A 20,622-nucleotide genomic window follows, 5' to 3' on the forward strand; every position below is an offset into this window, starting at 1 on the left:
GGAGCACAGCAGTGTTGTTCTTGAGGGCTTGAAATTCTTTCGCTTTACAGCAGCCTCCCACTTCCTTAAAAGCTTCTTGTCTTGTGGGAAGCAATGGAAGACAACATCGTCGCGGCCGCTGGTGTTCGTGCAACCGTAGGCTGCACAGAAAGACGGCATGATCGGCCCACCACATCAGTTGATGCTGCGCACGTTGACCACCACTCTACATACACACAGACGCACCAACAAAGAAAGGCAGGGTCGATCGAAGCAGATTACGACGGCACGCACGCAGAAACAAGCACGGTCAGGCACGGACGCGCAGGCTGCGAAGGAGCAAAACACTAAAGTTGACGTCAGAACACCGCGGTTTCCGGTCTCCGCTCGCATCGTCGGCGTCAGCAGCAGCGCGCGGCATTCGACGGGGGGCGGAGCTACAGCGCAATTTCAACCGACGATTACGTCGCTCCTATTTGAAAAAAAAAAAACCCCCAAATTTGACCTACATGGTTTATAAGGTTCCCGCATCCGTATATGAGCGTCTTATTGAATTCGACAGACTCTTCAGCTTCCCTTTAAAGGCCAACTGCAACGAAATTTCATTTGGGCTAAATTGACAATAAATGCCTAGCGTATACTCTCAAAGTAGTCCTGGCAAACCCACAGGGACAGTAATTGCCTAATTTCGTTATCATCAGCTATTAAATAGCACCTATGCAACACAACACGTGCACCTGGCGGCAAAGCGGTAGCAATGCAGATATGGCAAATATTGAAGAACCGTATGCAACTATTGACCTCTCAGTTGCACCATGTTGCGCCTAGGCAGTCAGGCACATTGCTCGCTTATCATTTGCAAGTTTATAGGTGTCTCTCTCAGTGTGTGTTCTCCCTGTTGCGCTCGTGATTTGGTCTGCTGCAATAATGCAGATCCGCTGCGTCACCGTCGTATGCTCAAACAGGTAAGCGAACACGAGCAATGGCTGTGCAGTACACAACGCCGACTAGGGGAAGGCAGAACACATCTTTCATGTCCCAGCTTTCGGGGCAAAAGTGCGCACCACGGTGCAGCAGCAGGCAAGTGCGACACAGACCAGTCAACGCGCGCAAAGCAGGTAAGCTGCAGTTGAAGCTGCAAAAGCTACATTTCAACAGCAGTCACTAACACATCAAGATCTGCTTGGCAAACGCTTTCTCGGGGTGACTATTAGTACTATATGCGGCAATGGCGCACAAATACCAAAGGCAACGTTCAAGGGTAAGTTGTATTCAAGGGCAATATTCTTGGACTTAGTATTTCTGGTAGTGCAAGATCTTCAAGATATTTCGCGTGTCTCTACATCAGATGCGTCGAAGTAGACGAACGAAATCCTTTCTGACACAGGGCCAGAAATGAGCAGGAACCACATGCTGCATCTGTCACGAAGGAGAACGTGGCGCGGCAACTATGGTGTAAATGTGGCAGCAGGCCATGCAGGAATGCAATGCTGCATTCCATTCCTTCATTTCGGTTGGGAGCTAACGTTTTTGCTATTTCGCATCGCGCATTTGTAGCGCTCTAAGCTTGCCTAGCTCTGAGAGATGTCCAGATTAACAGGTGTGTGGCCAAATATGTCCAAATTAATGAGAGTTTGATTGTATTACATATAGTGTACGCCTGCCGGGATCAAAAGACGAGTCCGTATTATCCAATTTTCTGAATCAACAAGATTTTACTGTACATACACGCATTGTGCTGAGCCATGAGCACACAATTGTGCAGTCTATGCTATCGCACGCAATCTGCACATTGGGCTGTCAAGTGTAGTCCAACCAAGCTAAGCTGCTGGCACAGACGTGCCTGCCGAATCCTGCATGCGTCGTTTCAAGTTTACTGCTGAATAGTCACCAAGACGTTTCAGAAACGGAGAGGATGTGGAAGCCCATTACCCATCAAGAAAGACTATGTGTGCATTCAGACTGGACAATTATGGTAACTGCTGCTGCAGTAATATAAAATCTGCAGATGGAAATGTTCACTCTAGATGAAGAACCAAAATTTTCAGAATCTTTACAGATGCAATCACAGTCACCCCTAATCACCAGGAATTTAGCACGATCACTTGCCTTTTTTCTTCAACTTGTAAGTGGCTCTCAAGAGCTTCAATTTCAGCAGCAATGGCAGCTGGTTTCCGCCTAGATGAGATTCGCTCGGATGCAGCTTCGACGGCCTTCTCTGTCAGTTCCTGCGTGACAAAAATTTACTGACATCACAATCGTGCCTGCCAAAGACAGAGCTCTGGAAGAACAAAGGAGTAGAATGTCAATCCAAGATATAGCCCGCTTACTACATACAAGTAGCAGGCAGCACTACGAAGACTAGGGAGAGACTTCTCTCACCAGTAGAATTCGTAACCCATAGTGTGTCACACATGAAAGAAAGATATAGGTGTGTGTAACTTAATTTAATGTAACAGTAAGTCTCCTACTTTTATGTAGCAATATAAGAGGTATTTATTACATAGAAGGCGTTGCAGATCTGAACACACCCCAAAGAAGTGGAGAGACATGTTTCATCGACCAGCAGCCACCGCGCAGCGCTTGCTCGCACGAACACTACATGGTTCGTCACATACTGGAAGCACAAAGGTGTACGAATACAGTAGAATCTCAATGATGCGAATTCCTCAGGAGCACGTGAAATATTCGTATCATCCTAAATTTGCATGAGGCAAAACCAGCCAAGCCTGAACATGAAGATGAACACAAACTTTTTTCGGCACAACTACTTCCGGCCAAAAAAGTCCGTAATGTTCTCTGCACCTTCCTGCCCTCAATGTTGCTGACAAGACACACCTGAAAGGCACAATATCGTGCAACGGTTTCATCGCTCACGCTGTCGGTACTTATGGTGTGGCAGCGGAACATGGAGAGCATGAAGGGTTTCTGATGTTGACGGTAGTTATTCACACACGTTGGCATCTTCACCATCACAGTCAGTCTCGATTTCATTTACTTTGCCGACCAAGTCTTCAATGGACCTTAACTCACAAGTTGTAATTTTGTCCTTCACGGTTATGAAGTCTTGAGTGGAAGCTTGGGTTTCCAGACTATCACAGCCTTCAATCACCAAGTCCTCATCAGGCTCTTGATTATCTTCTATCGGAGGTGGATCCAGTCCCGTGGTAAATCCACATTTGCAAGAACAGTTCACAATTGTGTCCGATGTCACACTGTGCAATGACATGGAAAAGAAATGCAACGCATCAAGTAGACTGATGCGCAAATTATCACTCTTGCAATCAATTTTTGCCAGGAGGCACCTTACTAAATCGTCCCTTGAAGTGATGCTTCCCGTTCGAATTATTCCCGCATATAGTGGCTGCAGATGGCTTGCAGTGTTCGCAAGCAGGAACCTTACGACGACTTTCAAGGTCGTTTCCTTTGGATGGGCCTAACACTGGTCGACAAAAAGTAAAATCTTTCAGTTCTTTGCTGCCATTTTCCAATCCAGGGTCATGAGGAACTCCCAGAAATGCAAGGTCATCCACGCTTTCTTGTTTCCTTTGTACAAACAAGCTGAGTCCTGCCGACGTCCTGCCAATCAGAAACACCTCGGCTGTTTAGACTTGCCTACGATGGTAAGCTGCACTTTCTCTGAGCCACTGGCATTCATGAAAAAAAAAGCATGGCGACTCTTTCCTTTTTTTTTTTTAGCTGCCCTGGCAAGCCTGGCCCTTCACACGCAAGCTCCTCTCCCGGTGCAAGCTGAAAAAGAGACATGCCTTGTCAGCACTAAATACGTCACACAGTGCACGGTCTGAAATCAGTGCCGGCAGCATGTTCAGCCAGTCACTGACAGCAGACTCACCCACTTTCTTCCCTTCACTGTAAATAACTCTGTGGACAAGTCCGTGTCTTTCTTCAAAACGATGCAACCATCACCCGGAAGCTTGGAAATTTTCAATTCCAAGGGAAAGCACAATGTTGTCTGCTTTTTACTTAACACCTTGCCATTCGCATTGACGCCGGCCGTAGTAACTTCACAAAACCATGTCAGCAGGACCTCATCCAGCTTTACGTGTGTAGCTGTCTTTGCCTGTTTGACATTCACGTGGAAATGCTGGGCAATCTTCAACGCAACGTCTCGCTGCCCAACAGTGGTACAGAGCGGTAACAGTGCTATGCCTAACTCCTTTGCCAAATCAACGCATTTCTTCTTAGCGTTTTCATAGACCTTGAGGATTTCAAGTTTCTCCTTAAAAGAAAGGGCCCTCCGTTGCTGTGATATGTCGAACAGTGAACACTTCAGAACGTTTAGGTAGTCCACATTGCAACGCTCTAGCAGTGATGCTAAGCGTACAGAGCAGCTGCAGCAGTGAACAGTGAACAGACAAATGCAGCAGCAAGCAGCAGCCTATGATGGCAATGGCGGCTCGGCTTTCTTCTTAAGATTGAGTCGCCCTGCACGAAAGCACAGTGCGGCAGTGGGGGAAAAAAAAATCAAGCTGGCATAGCAATAACAAAGGGGAAAAAAAAGAAGCTAGCGTAGGCCAATGAGCTGCCAGGAAATGGGTGATGCAGCCTTGTCAGGCACGTGACTTGCCCTGGCTTGTCAGGTTTCATGCCAAGCGCACTATGTATGCTACACTACTGGTGGCAGAGATGTGGGGGCGAAGGGAGGCGGGTGTGGAGAGGAGGGCTAGTGACTGCTGCCGCTCGGCCAGCCAAGACTGGAGGTGAAGGAAAGCTGGTGTAAAAAGGGCCACCAGCCGCACATTAGCTACGGTGGCTACACTCCCGCTCCGAGACCAGCCACATCGCCCCGGTCACGTGCGCCGGTCATTGGCACGTTCGTATCATCCGCAAAGGCTTGAGAGACCGTTCGTGTCATGCAGAATCATAGCATATTCTATACAATGTAGTCTGCCCAAAACATTTCTGAAATTCATATTGCCAAATTCGGGCCAACTGTAATCACATCATAGAGATTCTACTGTACGTGATTTGACATTACCTTGCGTCCACACAAGTTGTAGTTGTAATACAGTGCAGTCCACTTATAATGATACCACATGTAACAATATATCGCTTATAACGATGAGTCGACTTCAGAGTATCAACCTATGCATTAGGGCTATGAGTAAAAGAAAACATATATAACAATGCGCTATACATTGCATATCGGATATAACAATCGAAATTCTGCCTTTTGGGTGGCATTTTCCGTGCAGAATAATCATGAAATTTGCACTGCTAAGCTACCCTTAACCGAGACATGGGCAAAAAGGTTGCCTATGCAAGTTCGTATCTGTCTCGACTACTACATAGTGCCCCCTGCCAGCGCACAGATTGCGAAAGCCAGGGAGAGCATCGCAAGTTGGCATCAGATGCTTGGCATCCACATTACCAGTGAGCGTCCAAAGAAGAAAAAAGCAAGAAGCGAATCGCGCTTGTGCCCCTCTTTCTACAATTCCCCTCTCTCCCTCAGCAAGCGCGGAAATGCGCCGCGGAAGCAGTGACAGGTGCGCCGACAACGCGCAAAGCTGTGGCGTCACTTGAGACAAAGCTGCAAATTTTGCTAGGCTCAAAGTACGAGCTCGCGTCACTATCATGAAGGCTGGAACCAGTGACTATGCCGATCAACAAAAATGGCAAGCTTGCGCACCTGGGCGAAGCTTCCCGTGTGTGAAACCAATACAGTAGCAGCCGATGACATTACTGAACTCTGGGAGCATATTACTACAGGCGGTAAAATAGCGGTGCTTCGATGCAGCAGTTTCCGAGTGCAGACGGCACCGCTTCGTTCTGTGCAGAATCTCCGACGGGGCTATCATTGTCGCGACACACGGCGGTGTGATGCAACGGAGGCGACGACAGCAGCAGCAGTGACAGCGAGATTGACAGTGGCACATCTACGACACCAACCCCAATTGAAAAAAAAAAAGGTGAACTGTCATCGATAGAGTCGCTCACTGATTCCATGCACGCTAAATTGTAGCCACCAGTGTTCACGAAGCTGCTCGATGCGATTCACACTGCAGTTGCGAACTTCTGCGAAAGAAGTGTAGATTCCCGACTATTACAGCGTGCCTAACGCTTGACATCCTGTTTAGAGATCCATAAGTTTTTCACAGCCTACTTTTTGCAAGATGAAATTTTATATTGTAAGTGGCAAATTTGGTTTTGGAGCTATGAAGGTATGTATGGCACCTTTTCTTTCTTAATTTTTTTGCAGTACTAGAGATATAGCAATGATCGGTTCTAATGATAGGATTTTCCATCCTTCTAGATAATGTTATAGGTGGACTGCACTGTATATGAACTAGTTATTCCGTAGAATGTGGCAGAGATAAAGAACTACTGCACTGTGACATATGTGGAGTGCGACTTATATAAATGCACTAGCGTAATTCAGCAGCATGCTTGCTATGTACGAAACGAAGCATCAAGAAAGTCAAGTGTTTTGTTGCGGATGAAACTGCAAATGAAAGAGTAAACAAGAACCTTGGCCAATGCTTACTTTCAGCTGGAGGCTGACAGCCTTGAGCTGCCGCTCCGAGGCCGACTGCCTCTGCTCGATGGCTTTCTTTTCTTCCTTCAGGCTTTCCATTTGACTTTTATCCTTCTGCAACTGTGCGTCTGCTTCGAGCAACTTTGTCTGCAATAAAACACAGAATACAACAAAAATTTTCATTCTCGAAGCAAAACAGGTCACTACAACAGCTCTAACTGTCGAGCCTTTCTTTACATCTACATCGATACAAAGGTCCTTCAGCGGTGAAGTGAGCTTCGCTAATACTGTTCTCTCAGAGGGGCATTTTGAAGGCCTATACCTTCAGTTCAATAGTCTATCAACCTAATGACGGAATAAGCGCTGCTACGTAGGCAGCCTTAGTGACCACCAGGCGCCAACAGTCAATTGAGCTGAGTTTCACCACACTCTTATCGAAAACAAACAGCTGCTTGATGCGACAGATCTTTTGCTCAGCATCTACCAAAACAGTGCTGTTTAGTCAGCAATTATTATCTTCAATGACGTGAGAAATAACCACACGCCCATTATGAAAAACACTTTTGCAACGTTGTGGTGCAGCGTTTAATACTAGTTGCAGGCGGATTTTTTGGATTCCAAGAATTCAACTGAATATTCTGGACTACATAGATGCACCGTCAGTGTTGTCATGGAGCTAATGCATTTTTGCAACCTATTTTTCAGATGAATTTAGGCCCAAAAGTTCAATTTTCAGGACTAGATTGCTCATTCTGAGCCATGTTACCCAAAGAGCCATATTGGATTTTTCGCTGGGTAGGCTTGGCTTCCAGTGGCCCACATTACAGCCACCAAGATTGGGAGGCACACACTATCAATAGAGTGCGCACTGCATCTTCCAGTCTCGGAAGCCATGCCCGCTCTTCCTTGGCTGACAAAGCACTCTAGGGGATGGCACTTTTTTTCTCTGTGAGCACTACCGACATAATCACTCAATGCAAGATCTGGGTTTTTTTTTTCTGTTGCTAATTTGCATGTGGCTTGTCCATTGAGCAAATGAAAGAGTAACATTTCACATTTGTGTGATCAGCGCCCTCTCCTGTGCTTTCACAAGAGACAAGTGGTACGAAGAAACGTGCCTCCTTTCTCCGAATATCCATGGCAAACTCTGGCAAGAGATCACCAATGCGGTGATACTCCAGTCGATTGTGTATGAGGACATCCCTCTTGCACAAATCTAAGCAGCGCATTATTAGAGCTTTTCTTAGGCCTCTCAAAGCCTAATAAATTGTATTTTTTGGCGGAAGAAGTTCTTTTTAGCTGTTCGATTTTTCAGACTATTTTTCGGTCCCCATGAGGTCCATAAAATCAGTCGGTGACTGTATAACAAATGTGCCGGTGAATGAACGATGCACGCATACAGTGAAATCTCGTTACTATGAACACCACATTAACAAACTTTTCAGATTAATGAACCTTTCAGAAATCCCCTGCTGAATGCTTATAGTTTCAATGTATGATGCTCCAGTACTACGAGCTTTAGAATACCAAACATTTCAGAATAACAATAATTCAATAACAATAATAATAACAACATTTCAATAACAATAACAATAACACCTCAGTACAAAGAATTATTGTTCCGGAATCTGCAAATTCTTAGATTTTCATCACGGCAACCACAACAGTGGGCTAGCAGACAATAAGGTGGAGAAAGTGAACGCCGTGTCATATGAGCTCGGAAACCCTGAGATGGTGGCAGAGAAAGAAAACGTGGGAGGGGATTTTATTCCTGTCTATTGCAGAGGCAACGACGCATCAGGTTTTGCTAGCGCACACTCTGCCCAGACAAATGTCGCCTAGCAACGGCAGTGCGTCTCTTCCTCTTCTCGTTGGTCTCTGTCATCATCATCATCATCATCATCAGCCTGGTTACGCCCACTGCAGGGCAAAGGCCTCTCCCATACTTCAACTACCCCGGTCATGTACTAATTGTGGCCATGTTGTCCCTGCAAACTTCTTAATCTCATCCACCCACCTAACTTTCTGCCGCCCCTTCCCTTGGAATCCATTCCGTAACTCTTAATGACCATCGGTTATCTTCCCTCTTCATTTTGTGTCCTGCCCATGCCCATTTCTTTTTCTTGATTTCAACTAAGATATCATTACCTCGCGTTTGTTCCCTCACCCAATCTGCTCTTTTCTTATCCCTTAACGTTACACCTATCATTCTTCTTTCCATAGCTCATTGCGTCGTCCTCAATTTAAGTAGAACCCTTTTCGTAAGCCTCCAGGTTTCTGCCCCGTACGTGAGTACTGATAAGACACAGCTGTTATAAACTTTTCTCTTGAAGGATAATGGCAACCTGCTGTTCATGATCTGAGAATGCCCGCCAAATGCACCCCAGCCCATTCTTATTCTTCTGATTACTTCAGTCTCATGATCCGGATCCGCAGTCACTACCTGTCTTTCTGGGCACAGACCTTTCTTTTGTGCTTCTTTCTGCAGCTGCACCAGTTATGTGTGCGGTGAAATGTAACCCCTGTGCTCGTGGGGATGCCACACGGTCGTGCTTTCCAGACGGTTTTGTTTACGCGTGCTTGTACTCTGAAACAGTTCCCCTGTGCTTAAACGGGACAGCTACGGTGTCCACGGCAAAGAATGGGAAAAACAAAGAAACGAAAAGAAACATTTCCCTTTGTAGACAAGAGCATTTCAGTGGTTTTCTCGGCGTCAGTGTTTCTTTTTGAGTGTGTGTCACTCTTACTACTATAACGATGCTTCAGTGGCGCGTGGCAGTGGAATATGTGGAAAAAGAAGCAACAGCGTGGGCCGAGAGTTAGCAGCAACGTTTTCATTGATTGATCATACTGGGACAACTGATGAACTGATGGGCTGATCTGTGAAATGGTTAATTTTGGGGCTTTCATTATAACGACATATCATAATAACAAACAATTTGCCACGTTCCCCTGAAGTTCGTTATATCGAAATTTCACTGTGGTACACTGTTTACATATGCATAAGATCTCCAAGCGGATGTTACGACTGTGAAATACAGGCAACAATTCAATACATTATCAGAGTTTGATGTATCCAGGATCAACTGTATAAACTGTTTCACTAGATGAAACCGTTTCCCATCTTTTCAACTAAAGAACACTCACCCCCCTGCTTCCCTTGCTTTAATCTATTTAGAGCTTTGTCAACTTCTGGCTGTTCAGTTAATATTTTATGCAAATCACACAACTAGTCAAACTATTTGACACTATAATACTATTTGCTTAAATCTGACTTCAATGCAAAAAATTGACATTCCCACAAATCTACAAGTAAGCCATTAGAGTTGCTCAATTGACCTCCTCACAAGAAAGCTGTCACATTCAAAAACACCTTCACTAATCTAACATTTGTTATAAGCATATATTCGAAAAAATCTGGTATTGGCAAAAATATTTCAGATTTTTTTTTTATGTTCATTAACCCATCAAATCCTTCATTATATAGTCAAGCCTCGTTATAACAATCGAATCCAACACGAGAGCCCTCGTTAGATCCAACATGCATTGTAAGCATATACTCACAGTAAGCTGATATTCGTGATGAACACTTACGGTAGGGGTGTGCAAATATATGGATATTCTATTTTGAATCAAATGGAGAACGCTCGAATAAATCGATTCAAATCAAATACCTAAAATTCCATTTCTCGAAAATGCGACTTTTTGAATGTCGTTACTTTCGATAAATGACCCAGACGTGGTCAGTGCCTCTTAAAATGTGCAGTGCTCCCACGGAGCACAATTTCCATTTGTGCAAGGTTCACCCAGGTCGGCAGTACAGATCAAAACAATCAGCATGACACAGACAGCGAGAACTACGACAGCAGCGCATGTGGAAAGCACAAGAGCACGTGTGAAGATTGGGCCGATCAGCCTTTGAAGGCACGCTGATCGCATCGAACATGCGAGTTCCATGTGTAAGCATGCAGGTGGGAGCTCTGTACCCACATGCATGGATCAAAATAATTACGGATTACTACAATTACGGATCAAAACAATTAGCACGACGCAGACAGGGAGAACTACGACAGCAGCGCGTATGGAAAGCACGAGAGCATGTGTGACGATTGGGCCGACCAGCCATCGGAAGGCACGCTGATCGCATCGAATATGCGAGTTCCATGTGTATGCATGCAGGTGGGAGCTCTGTACCCACATGCAAGCACACAAACAAACTTGACACGTGCTCGCAGTAGTTGCCTGTTGGTCGACCACAGACCATCAATCTGACCCCTACACGTGATTCTGCGACTGATCCCAGGTGAGCCACCTGTGGGAACGTATTAGCGACAAGATTTTTGGGATGGTTTGCACCATTGGCCACACTGTCTAGCTCATTAGGCCTAATGCAGAAGCAGACAGATCTCGACGACGTGCGGGATTCTGAGTCTGCGTCGAAAAGCACACGCACACACTCCACTCAAGACTAATTGACGCCAAAGACCGAGCTCGCCGGAATAACTTGTTCTACGATGTGCCCGACTCCACTGATGAAACGTATTCCAAGTCGGGAGAAAAAATACTGAAAATTTTCACCGGTACTCTAAAAGTAAATATTTCAAGTAACAACATAGCCAGAGCGCATAGAATCGGGCGATTTGCCACAGGGAAAGCATGGCCACTAATAGTAAAATTTGAGACATACAAAAGTAAGGACTTAGTCCTTTTCAAGCGCCAAGTTCTAAAGCACGAAAAAAAAAAAAATATCCGTAAGCAAAGATTACTGCCCGGTAACAAGACACTGCTGCAAAAAGTTGATCGAATTTGGAAAAAACACAAAAAAGTTATTCAAGTTGCATTACAATAAATTGACTATCGGTGGAAAAACATGTTTACTATGCAGCTCATAATACCGTAACTGGAATAGGAGCTTTCGATAGCAAACAGAACAGCCTCAGCCCTCATAATCTTCGCTCTGGACGTGAATTCCCATTGAAAGAAATATAGGGGAACGAACGGGGAGGCGGTTCTCAGCTGTGTTCTTGCTCAGTGCTTTTCTCGAACATGCGTAGTCTTCTGCCAAAGAGGGACGAACTGTGTACCATTATTGCTGACTGTGACGCTGACGCTATTGCGTTAATTGAAACCTGGCTGTCATCTACGGTGGCCAACTCAGTTATATTTTTTTGCAGAAATAAATATGCTGTTTTTTGGAGCGATCGCACCGGAAAGTAGGCGGTGGTGTGCTTCTTGCAATCAGTGACCGATTTGAGGGCTTTTGTGTGCCGGTTGTTTCAGATTTAGAAATAATCTGGTGCTGCCTCACAATAAAATTTAAGAAACTACTAATAGGAGCTTGTTACCGATCACCCTCAAGTCCTTTGTCTTTTTGCAATGACCTGTATGACAACTTGAACCAGATAACAATACGCTACCCTAGAGTGCCAATATATCTAATGAGCGACTTTATTTTACAAACATTGTATGGTCCCACATCACTCCGTTTTCTGACCCCTCATCTACTGAATGTAATGAGTTCATTACACTTTGTTCTGACTTTGGTTTCTCACAAATGGTCATGTCACCAGCTCGAATAACTCAGCACTCAACCTCACTACTTGATCTGGTGCTCACATCTTCACCCGACAACGCCTCATCGATAACTCACTTACCTGGTCTCAGTGATCACGACATTTTGTACTTCACGCTTACATTCCCCCAGCAGTATCAATGCAAACAACTAAAGACAATCAGAAACTTCAAAAGAGCCAATTTTTCTGACATAAACTCAAGCCTATGTTCATTCCTTGACGACTTCTTACCGCAGTTTTTTGAACGGTCAGTTGAAAGAAATTAGTGTATGTTCAAGAATAAAATGTTAGAATTAATCCATCAGCATGTTCCATTCCAGCGCATTCATTCTCATAATCAAGCACCCTGGTATAACAGGTTCCTTAATATGCTCTCAAATAGGAAGAGACACCTTTACAAAAAAGCCTGCACATTGGCTTGATATAAAAACGCTGCCTCTAACTACTCAATTACTGCTAAAAATACTAAGCACATGTTTTTTAACAAAACCCTGCCATTACTATTAAAAACCAATCCGAAGCGCTTTTGGAGCGTAGTAAAATGCAAACGTGAAAATAAGATTGCATTAACACAGTCTGGTAGTCAGGTTTTCAGCTAGCTTTGCGCAGACGTCTTGAACAGCACGTTTGTGCAATCATTTTCGTCTCCCGCACCTAACAACAAACGTCCTGTCCTACAGGGCTGTAACTTTCCTCCTATGGACCCTATTATATTTGATGCAACAGGAATTTAAAAAATAATCAAAAATTTCAAAATTACTTCTTCCTGCGGTGTCGATGAAATCACCACCAAATTCTTAATTAGCACAGTTGAATATTCGTCTATCATATTGCAATATCTATTCTCACAATCATATAACTTTTGCATGCTTCCGCTAGATTGGAAATCATGAAAAATCTTTCCCATACACAAATCAGGTGACACTCGTAATCCTTTTAATTATAGACCAATTTCTCTTACCTCAGTACCTTGTAAAATTATGGAGCATGTAATTTACACGCATCTCATTAACTTCCTTGGCAACAACAATTTCTTTACTGCTCACCAGCGTGGGTTTAGAAAAAACTTGTGAAACTGTATATTTTTGGATTTCACTAAGGCATTTGACAAGTTGTGTCATGCTCTGCTCTTACACATACTAAGCATTTTAAACATGGACCCTACTCTACTTGATTGGATCTGTAGCTTTCTTACATTGCGCATTGTTTGATTCTCCTAATGAATCTAATTCCTCTTTAGCCCCTATCGGCTCAAGCATCCCTCAAGGATCTGTCCTGGGGCCACTTTTGTTTCTCATATACATTAATGACTTACCTACTAATATTTCACCAAAGATATGTTTATTTGCAAATGATTGTGTGAAATACTGCAAAATTTCCAATGACTGTGATGTAACAGCTCTGCAAACTGACTTAAATAAGATAACTTGTGCAGAACGTGGAAAATGCAACTTAACATTAAGTGCAAAACTATGAGGGTTTCTCGTAAGTACTAACTCTAGTTCTCCTCCCCCCCCCCCTATGTAATACCCTCCTTCGAGGGCCTTTAGGGGTATTGTAAATAAAATAAAATAGTGTCCAAAGCTAACTGCACTTTAGGGTACCTGCGCCGAAATTTTTCTCACGCAGCATCGTCATTAAAACAATTACTGTATACCACTTACGTTCACTCGCAACTTGAGTATGCTTCATCAATATCGGATCCCTGGCATTCAACACTAATACACACACTGGGAGCTATACAAAACCGCTCAGCCCGTTTCATTTTAAATAACTTCAATCAAACAGCAAGCGCAACACACATGAAATGTTAATTAAGCCTGCCTCTCTTATCCGACCACCGAAAACACTCACGCATTTCTCTTTTTCACAAAATCTATCATCATAACACCTTTTTACACACTCTTTGGATCAGGCCAGCACCTTTTGATTTCTTCGCGCCGTGATCATAATCAGGAAGCATATCGCATTTCTATACTATCATGGGCACGAATCATTCTTACTAATGACTAGCAAAGACTGGAACAGCTTATCCCCTTCATTAACAGGTATCATTAATCCACTTATGTTTAGAAACGCAATTGAAAACTAACTTTTGTAATATACTTACCATTTGTCTTGCCTATGTGTATGTACCTTTCTCCATTGCAGCGTTTTCATCAGCATCATGATAAAAAAGTTAATGCATTTTGTAAATCTACCGTACATGATATGTTTTTTGAACCTCTTTACCATTGTGTACATCGCATTAGTATATGTATCTTTCGTACCTCTGTTTGTTATCATCGGATGTCAACTCAAAATTTGGAATGATTACTGCTGTTATTTATTTTGTTTCAGTTACTTTTACCGATGTTTACTTTGTATTCTCTTAGCCCCTCCCCTCTATAATGTACTATGTACCTTGAGGGCTAAATAAATGAAATGAAAATGAAATGAAATCTCAAATTGTTCTAGAATATGCAGGTATAAATTTTTCTCCGATACTCAATGGTAAAATCGTTGGGCAAATTGTAAGATATTAAATATCTAAAAAAACTACTTCAAAGGAGAAATAAATAGATTTCATATCTGCATCTAGCAGGCTAAAGTATACTTTGCCTGAAAATTTTTCTTGTACATGATACAAATTTGTTTTTAAATTTAAGAGACCAGTGTCTCCCGTTAAGTGATTATGACGATAGTGCCGACTGACAAAAGAAAGAAACAAGAAAACTTTGTCAGCAAACGAAGAGCGGGCATGGCCTCCGAGAAAAAAGGATGTCGTGCGCTCTGTACTGAAAGCATGCGCCTCCCAATCTTGAAGGCTACAGAGTAAGCCACTGGAAGCCAAGCCTAGCTAAGCCAGCAGGAAATCCAACACGGTGGCCCCCATGATCGGGTAGCGCGGCTCAAAACAAGCTATTTAGTCCGGAAAATCGAACTATGGGGTCTTACATCGTCTGAAAAATCGGACACAAAAATGCATTCGCTCTTTGAAAACCCTGATGGTGAATTTATGAAGTCTGGCATATTCACCAAGTCCGAATTTTTGGAGTGCGAAAAATCCGGCAGCAACTATATCACATCTACATTTATAATATCGAGGTTGGACCATATTGCCATTAGGGCTGTTCCTTTGAGCTTCCACGGAAACCACCACGAAAAACTTTGCAGTATACCAGTGTCGACATTCAAAACAGCAAAGCAATAAAAGTGCTCCATTACCTTGATGTCGTTGCTTTCTTGGAGCAGCTTGGTGCGGCCTGCCTCGATCTCCCTGATCTTCGCCGCCTTGGCTTTGAGCTTCGCACGAAGTTCGATTTGCTGCTCCTTCAGCTCAGTCAGCTCCTCATTCACACTGGTGATCTCGCTCACCAACTTTTGCAGCAGTTCTTCCTGTAAGAGACAATACAGTTTCTTTTCATTTCAGAGGCTAAATGGTCAAGGTGTTCTGCTGCTCTTAGCAAAGTTCAGGGATTATTGGGAGTTCTATAAATGGCGCACCCATGCGGCTTTGCATACTCAAAGCTTCACACTCTGCTTAAATTGTTTTGTATGCCCAGCTGTTTGTGTCCCTTACCAGTGGATGTGCAAACATGCCATGTGAGCAAGGTCGAGGGAGTACAGATATGAAATTTTCTACTTACACAGTAGACTCTGCTTACACGGAACTTGAAGGGACAGAAAAATAAGTGTTCCATTCATCCAAACTTTCAATTAGGTGAAGGACATAAATGTCACCAAAAATTATATTACAGCAAAAACTACGAACACCACATCAACAAACCTTTCAGATTAACAATCTTAAGAATTTCCCAGTTCGCTTCTTATGGTTTCAATGTAAAAATATTTCAGCACTACAAACTTTGGAATACAGAACATTTCAGAATAACAATCGTTATTAAGTTTTCATGTCATATTAAGAATGCCTCAGAACTACGAATTAATATTCCGAAATCTGAAGATTCTTAGATTTCCGTGAGCCCCCCAGGGCAGCAGAAACGGTAGGCTAGTGGACGACAAGGGGTAGAAAGCGGATGCCGCAATGCATGGGTTCGGAAAACCTGGGACTGCGCTCAATAAAAAAGAAAACACAGGAGATAATTTTCTTTCAGTCTATTTCGGAGCCGACGAAGCATCGGGTTTTGTGAACGTGTGCTCTGCCCAGGCAGGCGTCGCCTAGCAACGGAGGCGCGTCTTTTGCTCCTTTTGCCCTTCTTTCTGCACACACCTTTCTTTCGCGCTTCTTTCAGCAGCTATAATAACTAGGTGCGTGGAGAAATGTAACCTCCGTACTCGCGGGGATGCCACATGGTCGCACTTTGCACTTTCGGGACAGTGTCGTTTACATGCGCTTGCGCTTTGGAGTAGTTCAGGTGCGCACCTCGAGCGAGACAGTTGCGGTGCCCACAGCAAGGAATGTGAAAACAAAAACAAGGTACTGCTGCGCTTTGCATATTGTAGTTTCGTGGATATTGGAGCTACATCAGAGCTTCATTTGTGCAAGGACGCTTTCGTTAGCAAGAAAATTTCCGATAATTCTGCCCAGCCCTGGCGTTCAAAATAGCGCTGCAGACTCCACATCTCTTGTTGTCAGGTCCAAAACAGGAACACGCACTGGAACAGCAATATCTACGCCTTCGTCATTAGAATCAGATTTTTGCCCTGAACTTCGACGATATTTCTACTGCCTCTTCAAAGCAGGTAACAAGGGCTTCAACAGAGATCTCTTACTCCTGGTGGTATCAATGAGGCAGCAGTAGTAGCCTGTCTGCAAGATCCTACATACAGTATTCACCGGATTCTAACACGCGCTTAATTTTTGAGGGCTTAAAAGTAAGAAAATGAAAGTGCACCTGAATGTAACCTGCCGCCACTTCATAAAAGAAATATATTGGTGGCGAGGAGTTACGGAGTCGCCATCTATTGGAAGCGCCTCGCTGGCGTAGTATGAGGGATCACGTGGCGCGCTCCTCATAGGTTTTGCTGTCAGCGCTCACTGAAAACACCACGCGCGAGCTCTCCCGGACATTTCTGTAAGTACTTGTGAAACAAGAGAAGTTTCTTACTGTCTAAATAATAATCTTGGGCAAACTGAAAGCACACAATCGTTTACAGACGCTATCTCTTTACCGAATACGTAGTACATTGAACGCCACTGCGCACGGTCGCAGCGATGGAGTCTCCCGAACCGGCTTATTGCGTGAAAGGTAGATAAACGCTGAGAGCAAACTATGTGAAATATGTTCTCATAGCGTCTGTATAACTAAATGGAGCGTAATAGAACGAAGACTCAATGCAGCGATCGCGCAGATTCGCAGCGACCGACTGCGCGTCTGCATGCTTGTCCGCGCACTGTTTCGCTTTCTCCGCGCGCGCGTTTTCGCACTGTGCCATGAGCTTTAGGTCGCAGAATATGAGCATTTGACAATATACAAGCAACCACTGTTGCGTGGGCGCTATCAGAGCTGTTCAAAAATTGTGATATCATTGTAGAGACTTCGACGCCTGTGATGTACCGTTGCGACGATTCAATCTTTTTGTTCTAAATTCTTTGACCTTTCAGTACTATTTCTCGAGTTGCGTCGCACTGTATGTTTATCGGTGTCCTCAGCGTGCAATTTCCCGCTGCTCCTTTTTTTGTAATCCAGTGCATTAATTCATAACACAAACATGACCATATGCCATGCTTTTTTTAAATGTGCTTCTTACCGCTGCCTTTCCACTCCACTGAACTTGTCAGTATCTACAGCATCGACAAGTTCATAGACCTAACCGTCACGACATTAGTCGTGCAGCGGACTGGGGCGAGCGTCTCAGTGCGCGTTTTCAGAACATCGCAGACCGGGCGCCGTAGCAGAAATCTTCCTCGCGTCTGTGCTTGCTGCATACCCGAGTTGTAGCCGATGACTGTTTGCCGGTTTTACGTTTCGCGAGCCAAGCTTCACGCAGCTTCTTGTCCTGCGGCTACGTGTGAATAAGGCTGACACCGGCCTCCGTTATGTGCGTCCGGCCCTGCAGCACCGAGCAGTAGCCTACCACGTTGCACGCCTTCAAAGGCAGCCACTACCTATTGTAGTGCTTTCAAGCGTTGTAAAGGAGACATTCGAAGCGGGAAAATTTCGCCACTAAATGAGGACCACAGCGTACGAGGGAATTTAAACTCGTTTTCAGCTCGCTTCGGCGCGCCCGAAGCAGCCAACGCGGCCGCTATGTCCATGTGATCCCTCCTAGCACGTCACGCCGACGGTGGCGCCAGCTTTTCCAGTGGTGGAGCTCGAGGACAATAGCGTGGTCAATACCAGGAAATGGAAATAGGGTGCAGGCGTTGACAGTACTTTTGTGGACCTTTAGTGACAGCGTGACAATGGTCGAAATATGGACTGCCCAGATTGCAGGCAATCACATGTGCACACAGTAATGCACGAACAAGCTTTTACTCGTGAAACAAAGCCCCTTAATTTCCAGCAAAATTAATATTTCAGGCTGCCAATTATTCAAACTTTTTGGCTGTTCCAATCAAGTACAAATTATCGGTCAGAAACTGTAGGCACTATCCTTCCCAATTTAGTACAATTGAAATGAACATTCCCCAAATTTTAAAGAACTGACAAATTTCCATGAAATTACAGGTTTTGCCTGAAGGAAAACAGCCCGAGTCACTGGACAACATGCAAATATAAAAGAAAGAAATAAAGGAAGAAAAAAAGAAGAAAGAAAGAGCAGAGTCAGTTTTCAACTGCTCCCTGACTCGCATATGTGGAGTGGATACTAACCAGCATGGAAACATTTGTTGGCTCAGGCTCCTCAACGCTCGCCAGCTCACGGATCTTAGAGGACACCTGGACTTCCTCGCGCCTCAGCGATTCCAGCTGGGTTGTCAGGCGACGTACCTCCTTCTGGCTTTGCAGCAGCTCAGCTCGATTGTCGGCGCATACAGAGTCTAATTCTTTCAGTCTTCTCTCTGCATCTGCAAGCTCTGCTTTCTTCTCCCTAGAAGAAAGGGTAAAAGGACAAACAATGTTGACCCTTTAACCCTCAAGCCCGAGCTGTATTCGTGGTACCAATTTCCACCAATATCACCCAAGATTAGTCCTAATCGTCCACGCAGCACTGTCTATTGCTTTGACCACGAGGAATACATCCCGCCCCTCGGCTCATCTTACAGTGTTCTGCCGAGATTGGGCACTTGTAGTTTACATTTGTTTTGCTTTCCTGTATTAAGAGGATATTGTAGAAGACTTATACGAATTGTGAGGAAAGCTGTCTTTCTCGAAAAAGGGGTTTGCTATATCATGTTTACATTGAGTGCAAGGAATAGAAGACGAGTAAACTTTTTTGTTCTTTTGTTTCTGTTTTCGCATGTAAGAGGGTAACCTTTAGCAAGTATGAAGCTTGTGCAACAAGATATTTTAATTTGATGTTAACGTTGGTCTCTAACGCAGGACCTGGTATCATCAACATTAACGTGGTGCTATTACACAGAGCAAAGTTTTTGCCAATGGGCAGCAATAAAGCTAGGGGTGACGACATTGCCAATAAAAAAGAGTCGAAATTTCACTCTAAAGGCAAAGCATTGATTGCAATAGCAAATTACTAGACAGCTATGGGAAGTAATGCTAATAATTTTATCGGCCATATAAACTGCTTCAAACATTCGCTTACTAAATTAGCAGGCACGATGTCACGCACACACAGAGGCTAATATGAAAACACCTCACTCAATGGCCATGGACACTCGCCGTCACAATGGTGATATGATAGAGTAACAGCAGTGGCGAGCACAATTTCCTTTCACACTGCCAGTCATTTCAACATAAATCAGCTATCTCGGCTATCTAGCTGGCTAGACAGCTATCTAGCTGTCTCGCCTTCGCACCTGTAGTGGACAGTACTCAGAGCCCCACGGTGAAAGAAGAGACTGGACTAGTGTATAGGCTCGACGATGGTAGCCGCAACATCAATGCAGTCATCTCTTTGTGGGCCTTCTGTTTCTACACGCCCATCACGGATTAACACCAAAACAGGGCACATGCAGCTGCACTAGGCCGTGCCAAGCGCAGCCGTGGCCACAGTAGGAGAGGAAAAGCACGCTGACCTGCCTATCTTTTAGCGCACGAACACCTCCCCGCTCCCCCGCTTATGCATGCGAGAAGGTGATACACATCCTCCCTCCCTACTCCCTCGCATGCGGGAAATCAAGCCAACATCCTTCTTGGCTCACCCTAGCACACTTTCCCTCACACCTACAGCATATGGCTGTGACTGTACCACACCTGGACCTCAGACAGAACCTCACGGTGATGGCGATGGCATAAATTTTCCTGCAGTATCCATATAATTGCTGGTGCAATAACAAACAAGAACGCTGTGCGTCGCTTCCACATAGCAACTGCCGAAATGGAGAGAACCAGCCAATCATGACATCATGATGTATCCACTACCTGGAGAATGAAACTAAAACTGGTTTGCAGAATCAAGTACGATAACTATTCGAATATAAGGATAGATTTTTCCCCCAGAATCCTTAGCCTCGAAGTCAGCCGTCATCACATACATGAGTTTCGCCTTATAGTAAACTAGACGGCAGCG

General features: G+C 44.4%; 1 protein-coding gene across 2 annotated transcripts in view; it reads right to left on the reverse strand.

Annotated features, from left to right (window-relative positions):
- Nucleotides 1–20,622, reverse strand: part of SMC6 (Structural maintenance of chromosomes 6) — an 89,547-nt gene that overhangs the window by 18,131 nt on the left and 50,794 nt on the right. Inside the window, exons 15-18 of one of the 2 annotated variants that reach the window (XM_070540830.1) lie at nt 18,807–19,023; nt 15,256–15,426; nt 6,485–6,622; nt 2,089–2,207 (exon numbers count right to left, since the gene is read on the reverse strand). In XM_070540830.1, the coding sequence (XP_070396931.1) occupies nt 2,089–2,207; nt 6,485–6,622; nt 15,256–15,426; nt 18,807–19,023 (645 nt within the window). Of the gene's footprint in view, nt 1–2,084; nt 2,208–6,484; nt 6,623–15,255; nt 15,427–18,806; nt 19,024–20,622 lie in introns of both variants that reach the window. The other variant, XM_070540829.1, reaches the window with a different exon arrangement.

This window comes from Dermacentor albipictus, chromosome 6 (assembly GCF_038994185.2).
Source record: "Dermacentor albipictus isolate Rhodes 1998 colony chromosome 6, USDA_Dalb.pri_finalv2, whole genome shotgun sequence".
In the NCBI taxonomy this organism is placed as follows: Eukaryota; Metazoa; Arthropoda; class Arachnida; order Ixodida; family Ixodidae; genus Dermacentor; species Dermacentor albipictus.